Source organism: Urocitellus parryii, chromosome X, assembly GCF_045843805.1.
Source record: "Urocitellus parryii isolate mUroPar1 chromosome X, mUroPar1.hap1, whole genome shotgun sequence".
Taxonomy (NCBI): domain Eukaryota; kingdom Metazoa; phylum Chordata; class Mammalia; order Rodentia; family Sciuridae; genus Urocitellus; species Urocitellus parryii.
In genome coordinates, this window is record NC_135547.1 from 75,533,844 (window position 1) to 75,547,650 (window position 13,807).

The following is a 13,807-nucleotide window of genomic DNA, read 5'->3' on the forward strand; positions in this document are numbered from 1 at the left end:
TATACAAGAGCAATATAAATAAATAGGGGGTAAAAATAAAAAACACAACAGTTGCACCAAGCAGAAAGAAACGCGAGCAGTATGAAAAGACAAGGAAAGAAAGGACCACAAGCAATGCAGGTCAACTCAACTTTAGAAGAGGTAATAGCTGCAACAGATGGAATGTCAGATAAAGAGTTCAGGATATATATGCTTCAGATGATCTGGAGTCTCAAGGAAGACATGAGACAGCAAAATCAGACAATGAAAGATCACATTGACAAACAAATCCAGGAAGTAAAAGATCAATTTCACAGGGAGATAGAGGTAATAAAAAACAAACAAATAGAAATCCTAGAAATGCAGGAAACAATAAACCAACTTAAAAACTCAATTGAGAATACTACCAGCAGAGTAGATCACTTAGAAGAGAGAACATCAGACAATGAAGACAAAGTATTTCAACTGGAAAAGAACATAGACAGCTCAGCAGGTCTGCTAAGAAACCATGAGCAGAACATCCAAGAATTATGGGACAATATTAAAAGACCAAATTTAAGAGTCATTGAGATACAGGAAGGCACAGAGCTCCATACCAAAGGAATGAACAGTCTATTCAGTGAAATAATACGAGAAAACTTCCCAGACTTGAAGAATGAGACAGAATCCCAAATCCTAGAAGCCTACAGGACGCCGAATGTGCAAAATCATAAGAGATCCACACCTAGACACATTATAATGAAGATGTCCAACATACAGAATAAGGAGAGAATTTTAAAAGCTGTAAGAGAAAGAAAGCAGATTACATTTAGGGGTAAACCAATCAGGATAACAGCTGATCTCTCAACACAGACTCTGAAAGCTAGAAGATCCTGGAATAACATATTTCAAACACTGAAAGAAAATGGTTTCCAACCAAGAATCGTGTATGCGGCGAAATTAAGCTTCAGGATAGAAGATGAAATTAAAACCTTCCACGATAAACAAAAGTTAAAAGAATTCGCAGCTAGAAAACCATCTCTTCAAAAAATCCTTGGCAAAACATTACAGGAAGAGGAAATGGAAAATAACATGGAAAACCAACAATGGGAGGTAGGACAGTAAAGGGGGGAAAGTAGTCAAAGTGGATAATAAATCAGGTTTAGTAACATCAATAAACAAATATGGCTAGAAGAACAAACCAGATCTCAATAATTACCCTAAATGTTAATGGCTTAAACTCACCAATTAAGAGACACAGGCTAGTAGAATGAATCACAAAACAAGACCCAACAATATGCTGCCTACAGGAGATGCATCTGATAGGAAAAGATATTCATAGACTGAAGGTGAAAGGTTGGGAAAAATCATACCACTCATATGGACTGCGGAAACAAGCAGGAGTGTCCATACTCATATCTAATAAAATAGATTTCAAGCCAAAGTTAATCAAAAGGGATAAAGAAGGACACTTCATACTGCTCAAGGGAACCATACACCAACAAGACATAACAATCATAAATATATATGCCCCAAATAATGGTGCAGCTTTGTTCATCAAGCAAACTCTTCTCAAGTTCAAGAGTCTAATAGACCACCATACGATAATCATGGGAGACTTCAACACACCTCTCTCACCACTGGACAGATCTTCCAAACAAAAGTTAAATAAGGAAACTATAGAACTCAATAACACAATTAACAACCTAGACTTAATTGACATATATAGACTATACCACCCAACATCAAGTAGTTACACTTTTTTCTCAGCAGCACATGGAACCTTCTCAAAAATAGACCATATATTATGTCACAGGGCAACTCTTAGACAATATAAAGGGGTAGAGATAATACCATGCATCTTATCTGATCATAATGGAATGAAACTGAAAATCAATGATAAAAGAAGGAAGGAAAAATCAAGCATCACCTGGAGAATGAACAATAGGTTGCTGAATGATCAATGGGTTTTAGAAGACATCAAGGAGGAAATTAAAAACTTCCTAGAGTTAAATGAAAACACAGACACAACATATCGGAATCTATGGGACACATTGAAAGCAGTTCTAAGAGGAAAATTCATTGCTTGGAGTTCATTCCTCAAAAAAAGAAAAAACCAACAAATAAATGATCTCATACTTCATCTCAAAATCCTAGAAAAAGAAGAGCAAAACAACAGCAAAAGAAGTAGAAGGCAAGAAATAATTAAAATCAGAGCTGAAATTAATGAAATTGAAACAAAAGAAACAATTGAAAAAATTGACAAAACTAAAAGTTGGTTCTTTGAAAAAATAAATAAAATTGACAGACCCTTAGCCATGCTAACGAAGAGAAGAAGAGAGAGAACCCAAATTACTAGCATACGGGATGAAAAAGGCAATATCACAACAGACACTTCAGAAATACAGAAGATAATCAGAAATTATTTTGAATCCTTATACTCCAATAAAATAGAAGATAGTGAAGGCATAGATAAATTCCTTAAGTCTTATGATCTGCCCAGATTGAGTCAGGAGGATATAGACAACCTAAACAGACCAATAACAATAGAGGAAATAGAAGAAACCATCAAAAGATTACCATCTAAGAAAAGCCCAGGACCGGATGGGTATACAGCAGAGTTTTACAAAACCTTTAAAGAGGAACTAACACCAATACTTTTCAAGCTATTTCAGGAAATAGAAAAAGAGGGAGAACTTCCAAATTCATTCTACGAGGCCAACATCACCCTGATTCCAAAACCAGACAAAGACACTTCAAAGAAAGAAAACTACAGACCAATATCTCTAATGAACCTTGACGCAAAAATCCTCAATAAAATTCTGGCGAACCGGATTCAAATACATATCAAAAAAATTATACACCATGATCAAGTAGGATTCATCCCTGGGATGCAAGGCTGGTTCAATATACGGAAATCAATAAATGTTATTCACCACATCACTAGACTTAAAAATAAGAACCATATGATCATCTCGATTGATGCAGAAAAAGCATTCGACAAAGTACAGCATCCCTTTATGTTCAAAACTCTAGAAAAATTAGGGATAACTGGATCATACCTCAACATTGTAAAAGCAATCTATGATAAGCCACAGGCCAGCATCATTCTAAATGGAGAAAAATTGAAGGCATTCCCTCTAAGATCTGGTACAAGACAGGGATGCCCTCTCTCACCACTTCTGTTCAACATAGTCCTCGAAACACTGGCCAGAGCAATTAGACACACGAAAGAAATTAAAGGCATAAAAATAGGAAAAGAAGAACTTAAATTATCACTATTTGCAGATGATATGATTCTATACCTAGCAGACCCAAAAGGGTCTACAAAGAAGCTATTAGAGCTAATAAATGAATTCAGCAAAGTGGCAGGATATAAGATCAACACGCATAAATCAAAGGCATTCCTGTATATCAGCGACAAATCCTCTGAAATGGAAATGAGGACAACTACTCCATTCACAATATCCCCCAATAAAATAAAATACTTGGGAATCAACCTAACAAAAGAGGTGAAAGATTTATACAATGAAAATTACAGAACCCTAAAGAAAGATATAGAAGAAGACCTGAGAAGATGGAAAAATATACCCTGCTCATGGATAGGCAGAACTAACATCATCAAAATGGTGATATTACCAAAAGTTCTCTATAAGTTCAATGCAATGCCAATCAAAATCCCAACAGCATTTCTTGTAGAAATAGATAAAAGAATCATGAAATTCATATGGAATAATAAAAGACCCAGAATAGCAAAAACAATGCTAAGCAGGAAGTGTGAATCAGGCGGTATAGCGATACCAGACTTCAAACTATACTACAGAGCAATAGTAACAAAAACAGCATGGTACTGGTACCAAAACAGGCGGGTGGACCAATGGTACAGAATAGAGGACACAGTAACCAATCCACAAAACTACAACTATCTTATATTTGATAAAGGGGCTAAAAGCATGCAATGGAGGAAGGATAGCATCTTCAACAAATGGTGTTGGGAAAACTGGAAATCCATTTGCATCAAAATGAATCTGAATCCCTATCTCTCTCCATGCACAAAAGTTAATTCAAAATGGATCAAGGAGCTTGATATTAAATCAGAGACACGGCATCTGATAGAAGAAAAAGTTGGTTATCCACATGCTGTGGGATCGGGCTCCAAATTCCTCAATAGGACTCCCGTAGCGCAAGAGTTAACAACTAGAATCAACAAATGGGACTTACTCAAACTAAAAAGTTTTTTCTCAGCAAAAGAAACAATAAGAGAGATAAACAGGGAGCCTACATCCTGGGAACAAATCTTTACTCCACACACTTCAGATAGAGCCCTAATAACCAGAATATACAAAGAACTCAAAAAATTAGACAATAAGATAACAAATAACCCAATCAATAAATGGGCCAAGGACCTGAACAGACACTTCTCAGAGGAGGACATACAATCAATCAATAAGTACATGAAAAAATGCTCACCATCACTAGCAGTCAGAGAAATGCAAATCAAAACTACCCTAAGATACCATCTCACTCCAGTAAGATTGGCAGCCATTAGGAAGTCAAACAACAATAAGTGCTGGAGAGGATGCGGGGAAAAGGGCACACTTGTTCATTGCTGGTGGGACTGCAAACTGGTGCAGCCAATTTGGAAAGCAGTATGGAGATTTCTTGGAAAGCTGGGAATGGAAACACCATTTGACCCATCTATTCCCCTTCTCGGTCTATTCCCTAAAGACCTAATAAGAGCATGCTACAGGGACACTGCTACATGCTACATCGATGTTCATAGCAGCACAATTCACGATAGCAAGATTGTGGAATCAGCCTAGATGCCCTTCAATAGATGAATGGATAAAAAAAAATGTGGCATTTATACACACTGGAGTATTACTCTGCATTAAAAAATGACAAAATCATAGAATTTGGAGGGAAATGGATGGCATTAGAGCAGATTATGCTAAGTTAAGCTAGTCAATCTTTAAAAAACAAATACCAAATGACTCCTTTGATATAAGGGCAGTAAACAAGGACAGGGTAGGGACGAAGAGCTTGAGAAGAAGATTTACATTAAACAGGGTTGAGAGGTGGGAGGGAAAGGGAGTGAGAAGGGAAATCGCATGGAAATGGAAGGCGATCCTCAGGGTTATACAAAATGACATATAAGAGGAAAGGAGGGGTAAGACAAGATAATACAAATGGAAGAAATGATTTACAGTAGAAGGGGTAGAGAGAGAAAAGGGGAGGGGAGGGGAGGGGAGGGGGGATAGTAGAGAATAGGACAGACAGCAGAATACATCAGACACTAGAAAGGCAATATGTCAATCAATGGAAGGGTAACTGATGTGATTCAGCAATCTGTATACGGGGTAAAATTGGGAATTCATAACCCACTTGAATCAAACTGTGAAATATGATGTATTAAGAACTATGTAATGTTTTGAATGACCAACAATAAAAAAAAATACCAATAACATTATTCACAGAACTTCACAGAACAGGACAAAACCACCCTAAAACTTGTATGGAACCACAACAGGACCCTAAATATATATTCTCAAAAGAAGGCAGACAAATCGCCAACAGGTAGATGAAATGATGCTCAACATCACTAATCATCACTGAAATACAGATGAGATATACCTCACTCCATTAAGAACGGCTATTATCACAAAGTAAAAAATTAACAAGGATTGGCAAAGATGTGGAAAAAAGGCAATCCTCTCACACTGTTGTTGTGAATGTAAATTAGTACATCTGTTATAGAAAGCAGTATGAAGGTTCTTAAAAAATTAAAAATAGAACTACCATATGACCCAGCAATTCCACTACTAGGTATATATCCAAAGGAAATGAATTTGGTTATGTCAAAGAGACAACTGTGTTTATCACAATACTATTCACAATAGCAAAAAAGACAGAAATGGGCTAAGTTTCCATTAGTGGATGAAAGGATAAAGAAAATGTGATATATGCACAATGGAATAATATTCAGCCATAAAAAGGAAAGAAACCCCATCATTTGTGACAATACGGACAGATACCTAGGTCATTATGTTAAGTGAAATAAGTCAAGCGGAAATAAGTCAATGAGGAAAAGCTGAAGACTCTCTCAGTAGAACAAGACAAGGATGCCCCCTCTCACTACTTTTATTCAACATAATACTGCACAGAAAGTCAAATGCTGCATGATCTCACTCATATGTACAATCTAAAAAAGTTGATCTCATAGAAGTTCAGAGTGAAATGGTAGTTACCAGAAGCTAGGGAGAAGGATGAGGAAAGATTGATCAATGGGTAATAAAGTTACAATTAAAGACTAAGAAGTTCAGGTGTACTAGTGCACAGTAGAGTAACTATAGATTAACAAATATGTACTGTATATCTTAAAAGGCTAGTAGGGCTACAGTTGTAGCTTACTGGTAGAGCACTTGCCTGACATGCACAAAGCCCTTGGTTTGATCCCCAGAACTGCATACATAGATAATAGATAGATAGATGTAAATAAAACTACTCTGAGCACAATATTACAATAATAAATAAAGATTAGAATGATTTTGAATATTTTCACCATAAGGAAATGATAAATGTTTGAAGAGATATGTTAATCTGATATAAACATTATACAGTGTATACATGAATTAAAATATATGGCATCCCATCAATGTAATTGGGGGGGGGGGTACCAGGGATTGAACTCAAGGGTATTTAACCACAGAGCCACATCCCCAGCCCTATTTTGTATTTTGTTTAGAGACAGAGTCTCACTGAGCTTAGCACCTCACTTTTGCTTAGGCTGCCTTTGAACTCACAATCCTCCTGCCTCAGCCTCCAGAGTTGCTGGGATTACAGGCATGTACCACCAAACCCAGCCATTTCTTTACTATTATCATTTTAATGTTTTTAGTTATAGATGGGCACAATAGCTTTATTTTATTTATATGTGGTGCTGAGGATCGAACCCAGTGCCTCACACATGCTAGGCAAGCACTCTACCACTAAGCTATAACCCCAGCCCCCCAGTCACTTTTATATCATCAAAAGATGTGGGAAAAATACTCAGAGAGATTTAAAGTATACAAAATAACTAGGGCTAGACTTCATGTTCTTCCTGTTTCCTCAGTCTAGTGAAAACACAAAAGCATCATACTAAGTGGTAGTTTACAAATTTGTTATTATATACATTTTATGAGAATATGACTGTTGATCAAATTATGTCTATAAAAAGCTTATAATATGGATGTCAGTCATGACCACCATCACATTTTTCTTCCATAAAGTTTTTTAAAAACAAAACAGATGTGGAAGCTAACCTACAATAAGAGGGAGGGATTAAAAAAAGAATAGAAGTTTAGTGGAGTAGATGAAGGAGAATGAAGGGAAGGGGGAAAGGATGGGAAAAGGAAAGACAGTTGAATGAATCTGATATAACTTTCCTATGTACATATGTGAATATACCAAAGTGAATCTCACCATCATGTAATAATTTTAAAAAATATGAATAAATGGCAGGAAGATCAGTAGAGAGAAGGGAACAGGGGTTTGGTGGAAGGATGGGAAAGGAGAGGCACTGGGAACTAGATTAGAACAGTATATATTTCATGCTTTTATAATTATGTCAAAATGGATTCTACTGTCATGTATAACTAAAAAGAACCCAAAAAGTGTACCTGTGGCATATATGAAAATAACCTACATGTAATGCCACTCAAGTCTCTCCCTATTTTATTTTTTTTAATTGTTTTTTTTTTAGTTGTTGATGGGACTTTATTTATTTGTATATGGTGCTGAGAATCGAACCCAGTGCCTCATGCATGCTAGGCAAGCACTCTACAACTGAGCCACAACCCCAGCCCCAAGTCTCTCCCTATTCTTATGATCAATTCTTAGAGAACATTTATTATGATTCCTAATGCAACCTCATTCTGGGCATAAACTTTATTTTTAACTCCAGTCTTAAATCTCCAGAAGCCATCATGTCACCAGCATTTTTTTAACCTTTCTATTGTTACCTCCTTAGCATCCCACTGTTTTCATAAGTTGATGCCACTTTGTGAGTGTCCTATTCCCCAATGCTGTTAAATCCTGGAATAGAGCTTAGTTATTATGCATTTTATATAAGGGTGATCATTTACATGAAATCTGTGGTAAAACCTATGGTGAACTAGGTAACTTCTTCTGTATATTTCAAAGAATCAAATTTATTTAAAAAATGTGATTTAGAATTAAAATTCCAGGAATGTTCCAAATTATTTAAAACAGTCTAAATTGAAACAAGTGTACATTTTATAATTGCATAAGATCACTCTGTCAGGCAATGTTCTTTATACGAAGTTTGAGCCATCTTTGAACTTTAAAAAGTCTTTTATATAAACAAGTTATTTGCACAAATACTTTGATAGAGATATATAGGGTGTAAGTACTATAATCTCAATGATGAAACATGTATTTATCTCCTTAGATGACAAATGTAATTTTCACAATCATTAAGACTATAGTTAAAATAATCATGGGAGTATCTTCAAATAACTAGAATTAACCCTTTACTCAGAAAGAGTTAATAGTGGTGAACAGATTGGATATTTTTTACCCCACAAGTATCTGATATTCAAAGTGATAAATGCCAGAAAAGCAGACTTTTCATATAAATTCATTTAACTAACAATTATCAAATAACTATTTTATGTTGGAATCTGTGCTGGACCTACATTTTCAAGTGAAAGATAGGTTTCTTAGATGTAATTACTGTATTTTTATATTATTCTCTTGATACTTTTATATTATTCTCTTGATACTTGATGCAGCATGGCAGTACAAATCTTAGTATAGTATTCAGGATACAATAAGCACTAAATATATATTTATTTGACAAATATCAAAATACCAAAATTCACAAGACTTGTAATTTTAGCTGATTCTACTCTTGCCCACCCCTTTCCCCACCTTCTACTTAGGAGTGGTCAGACATCAATAAGTACCAAAGCACCAGGCACGGTGGTGCACAACTGTAATTCTAGAAGCTTGGGCAGCTGAAACAGGGGGATCACAAGTTCAAAGCCAGCCTCAACAACTTAGCAAGACCCTAATAAAATACAGAAAAGTGGCTCATGTCCCTGGGTTCAATCCCTGATGCAAAAAAAAAAAAAGTACCAAAGCAAAATCAACAAATTCAACACAAATTTTCATACTCCTGATGAAGAGACAAAGGAGAAATAGAGGGGAATTAATGCTCTTACAATATAGTAAGAAGGGAATTCATCTTTATCTTTATATCAACTGGCAACATGTAAGAATTAAAAAAAAAACAATACATGTTAAAGGAGTAAATAAATTAAAATGTTGGCTTTCAAAGTCAGACAAGGTTTAAACTGCCAAAATATGCTAGATTAAATATTAGCAGACCTGTATTATAATTTCCTAAATTTACATTCTTTTTTTGTTTACATTACCTAAGCCAGAAAGAACTTTCTTGATATTTATTATGCTTGTGGGTTTCTACTCCGAAGTTGTAACAGAGAACATGAAGATATCCTGTCTGTAGTAAAAAAAAAAAAGAATAACATGTCAGATTCATGATTTCCTTAAAGTTAAAAATAAGTATCAACAGCTGCTCAAAGTCTTTAAAACATGTCCATAATGCATTCTGTACATCAAAATAAACTTCCTTATCAAAACCTGTCAATTTATATAAAGAAAACTACAAAACATTCAAGTTAAAAATTACAATAGATTAGTAGTAGAATGTGAAACATGCTTTGTAACTTCAATGGAGAAATCCAATCACTGCACAGCAAAACAACAGGCTAAAACATTGATTTGGGTTGCCAGATCTAGGAAAAGGCGTTAAGTAGGAAGTAGACTCAAAGACAAAAGTTAGGGCTGGGGATGTGGCTCAAGCGGTAGCGCGATCGCCTGGTTATGTGTGCGGCCCAGGTTCGATCCTCAGCACCACATATAAACAAAGATGTTGTGTCCGCCGAAAACTAAAAAATAAATATTAAAATTCTCTCTTTCTCTTTAAAAAAAAAAGACAAAAGTTACTATTGAGGAGGGAAAAGAAATGATTCTTTTTTTTCAAAATTAAGACAACTTTTTAAAATTCTAAATTCTAAAATATGTTCAAAGAACTATCCAGTCATAAGGTTTATTTAGAAATAACAGGTTTAATGGACTTTCTTGAACAACAACAAAAATTTCCTTTTTATAAATTACCACGAAGATAAAAGTAGAAACAGATGTGTGAATAGTGAATGCCACAGGAAAGTACTCTTTTGTAGGCTAATCAGCATCTCAGTCCCTCCATTAATGTCACATTTTACAGAAATTTCACCCTTCAACATACTAGAAATGGAAGAAGAAAAATTGCTTAATTCTAATAAATTATCAAAATACCCCCTCACCTATCCAGAATTAAAGAAATCACATATACAGAATTTGATTATACTCATATAAAGGAGTCCTTTATAAGATTTACCTGAGGGGCTGGGGTTGTAGCTCAGCAGTAGAGCACTTGCCTACCATCTACAACTAAAAAATAAAATAAAGCGTTTAAAAAAAAAAAAAAGATTTACCTGAGCAGGACTACAGAAGCTGATCCTCAATTGAGAATCTGAAGCAAGTTATTTATAAGTAATCTATAAAGACCGATCTTTCTTCAAAAAAAAAAAACCCTTTCAACTTATAGTACATTCAAAAAGTAGAAATTCAATATGCATGCCTGAGCACATCAGACTTATATATATATATATGAATTTAAAAAAATATATATATATATATGAATTTAAATATATATATATATGAATTTAAAAAAAAATATATATATATGAATTTAAAAATATATATATATATATATGAATTTAAAATAAAGAATACTCTTGTTAATGTGTGCCTCCTATGAATCCAATGGTATTTAAATGCATTCTTAACACTTCAACAAAAACAGTTTAACTGGGGCCGGGGTTGTGGCTCAGTGGTAAAGCAGTCACCTAGCTTGTGTGAGGTGCTGGGTTTGATCTTCAGCACCACATAAAAATAAATAAATAAAATAAAGGTATTGGGTCCAACTACAACTAAAAATAAATATTTAAAAAACAGTTTAACTTATTATATGCCCCAGTTCTCATAGGTTCAAATAGGGCCGGCCAACAATATAGCTATACTGGAATAATGCAGCTCACACCCACTTGCAGAGGCCTACAACTAAATTTACACAGAGAAAATGGAAAATAAAATTTTTGATGAACATTTATGTGTACTGAGCCTTTGTTCAACTTCCTCAGTATTTGTCTCTACTCTCACAATACCTTCAAGTGTACTCATATTAAATGTTACTTCCTAGGGGAGAAAAGAATACAAAATAATAATAAACATATAACAATAAAACTATAAAAGACTAAAAGTGTTATGGTTTAGAATATGAGGTGTTTCCTGAAAGCTCATGTGTGAGACAATGCAAGAAAGAGGTAAATGTTTGGGTTATGATATCCTTAACCTAATCAGTGACCTAATCCTTCCTCTGATAGGAATTAGATGATAACTATAGGCAGGTAGGGTGTGGAGGTAGATCATTGGGGAAATGCCTTTGGGGTATATATTTTGTCAGTGGTGAGGGTAGTCTCCCTCTCTGCCATGTTCCTCGCTGCTTTCCTCCGCCACAGTTTTTTACCATGGTTTGTGCCCAGAGCAATGGAGTTGGCCATCTATCAACTGAAACTATGAGCCTCCAAATAAACTTTTCCTCCTCTAATTGTTCTTGTCAGGTCTTTGGTGGCAGTGGCAAAAAAGCTAACTTAAAAAAAAATCTCTCAAAAGACATGTACCAATGTGTGTGTGTGTGTGTGTGTGTTGCCGGGAATTGAAACCAGGGCCTTGTAGATGCGAGGCAAGCACTCTACCAACTGAGCTATATCCCCAGCCCCGTACTAATTTTTTTAATACAATGACTAAAAAAATGCTTTTACTACTAATACTGTTCCATTCATTTATTCTTTCAGTAACAACTATTTACCAAGCATCTCCTATCTAGTAAGTATTAATCTAGGAATTATAGTTAGATCATGGAACAAAAGGATAAAAATCTCTGTCCTTCTGAAACATTTTTAATGGGATATTGAAGTAAAAAAGGTTAATAAAAACATTTGTTTAAAGAAATATGTTGTCGGGTTGGGGATGTGGCTCAAGCGGTAGCGTGCTCGCCTGGCATGCGTGCGGCCCGGGTTCAATCCTCAGCACCACATACAAACAAAGATGTTGTGTCCGCCGAAAACTAAAAAATAAATATTAAAATTCTCTCTCTCTCTTTAAAAAAGAAAGAAAGAAAGAAATATGTTGTCCATGCAGTAGACCTTGGGTTTAATTCCCAGCACTGCAAAAATAAAGTAGAAGGAAGGATGGAAAGTCAGTCTAGCCTTCCATGGAATGCTAACATCTTACTTTGCCAGAAAATACAACAAAAGCATCACTAAGAAAGCAGATCTGTAAATCTATTGCATACTAGGTCTTATACAAAGGGACCTATGGGAACTCCAGGATACATGATATATCCAGAAACTTGAGTCATTGCTACATCAACTGGCCTGGAAATGACAGCTTCAACTTATGACAGCTCCATTTTACTTTAAAATGCCAAGACGAGACTATATAGAGGAAAATGAACTAAATCTGTTATTGCTGATACAAATGAGTTTGATAACCATTGAACCATCAGTTCAATACAAGGTTTTTTATTTTTAATTAACTAAATAGCTTCATTTTCTGAAACTTATTTTGTAAATTAGGTTTTTAAAATCCAGAAAAAGCAAACCTATTATTTTTCAGCCCCAAGTTTCCAGGCTATTTTCCCTTCTGATTTTGTTGTCTTTAAAACATTTATAGATAATGTATTTTTATATTTTATTCAATTATAACAGTGTAGAAATAATTAAGTGATAATTGCCTAGCTTTAAAACGTTTGCCTTTCAGCCCCTCCCTTACTCATTTGTCTCTAATCTTCAGATGGCTCAGTAATAATCCACATAGCTCCTTAGTTATTTCTCATGGTGCTCTAAAATACAAACATACATATCCAATTTCCAAATATTTTTCTCTCTGCCTCTGATTAATAATAGAGCATTACCTTCTGCCTAAATACCAACACCTTACAATAAAATGATTCCTAATCTAGTTTTGGGATACAGGAAGGATGTCTCAGGAAAAAAAAGAGTTGGTTTATTTAATTCATTAATTCATTTTAAGTGAATAACACTCTATTAGCTTCTCTTCAACCTTTACTGGATTGTTTCCTCTCATTATAAGATTTCCTGCTCTAAATTGTCAGGTCCCTTGTCTAACCCTTAAACCCATCAAAAACATACACTTTAAATAATTGCATTGACCTTTAGAATTAAAAGCATGACTTTCATAATAGTATAGTTCTATCAACCACCTTCCAGATAAAATACAAACTCTTAATTCTCAATGTATAACACTTCATTGGTAGTCCCATCCTGACAAAGGCACAATTCTGTTAAACATCATCCTGAATCCTCTAATTCAGCCCTTTTTTCTCTCTACATCTGGTTTTCCCTTTACTACCTCTAACACTCTCCAAGATAGTTTTCTTTACCTTAATATTATTCAAGTGTCACTTTTCATGTTGTTTGATATACAATTCAATGTCCATGTACTTTACAAAGATATTAAACAGCGATCTCAATCCTCTAGTAATTTTATACTCTGAAAGAGATAGCTGGGCGTGGTGATGCACACCTATAATTCCAGTGGCAGGGGAGGCTGAGGCAGGAGGTTAGTGAGTTCAAAGCCAGCCTCAGAAAATGCAAGTTGCTAAGCTACTCAGTGAGACCCTGTCTCTAAATAAAAT

At 35.0% G+C, this 13,807-nt stretch overlaps 1 protein-coding gene across 1 annotated transcript in view; it reads right to left on the reverse strand.

Annotated features, from left to right (window-relative positions):
* Positions 1-13,807, reverse strand: part of Tex11 (testis expressed 11) — a 290,767-nt gene that overhangs the window by 203,048 nt on the left and 73,912 nt on the right. Inside the window, exon 7 of the mRNA XM_077793635.1 lies at positions 9,399-9,484. Coding sequence (XP_077649761.1) covers positions 9,399-9,484 — 86 coding nt within the window. The remainder of the gene's footprint in view (positions 1-9,398; positions 9,485-13,807) is intronic.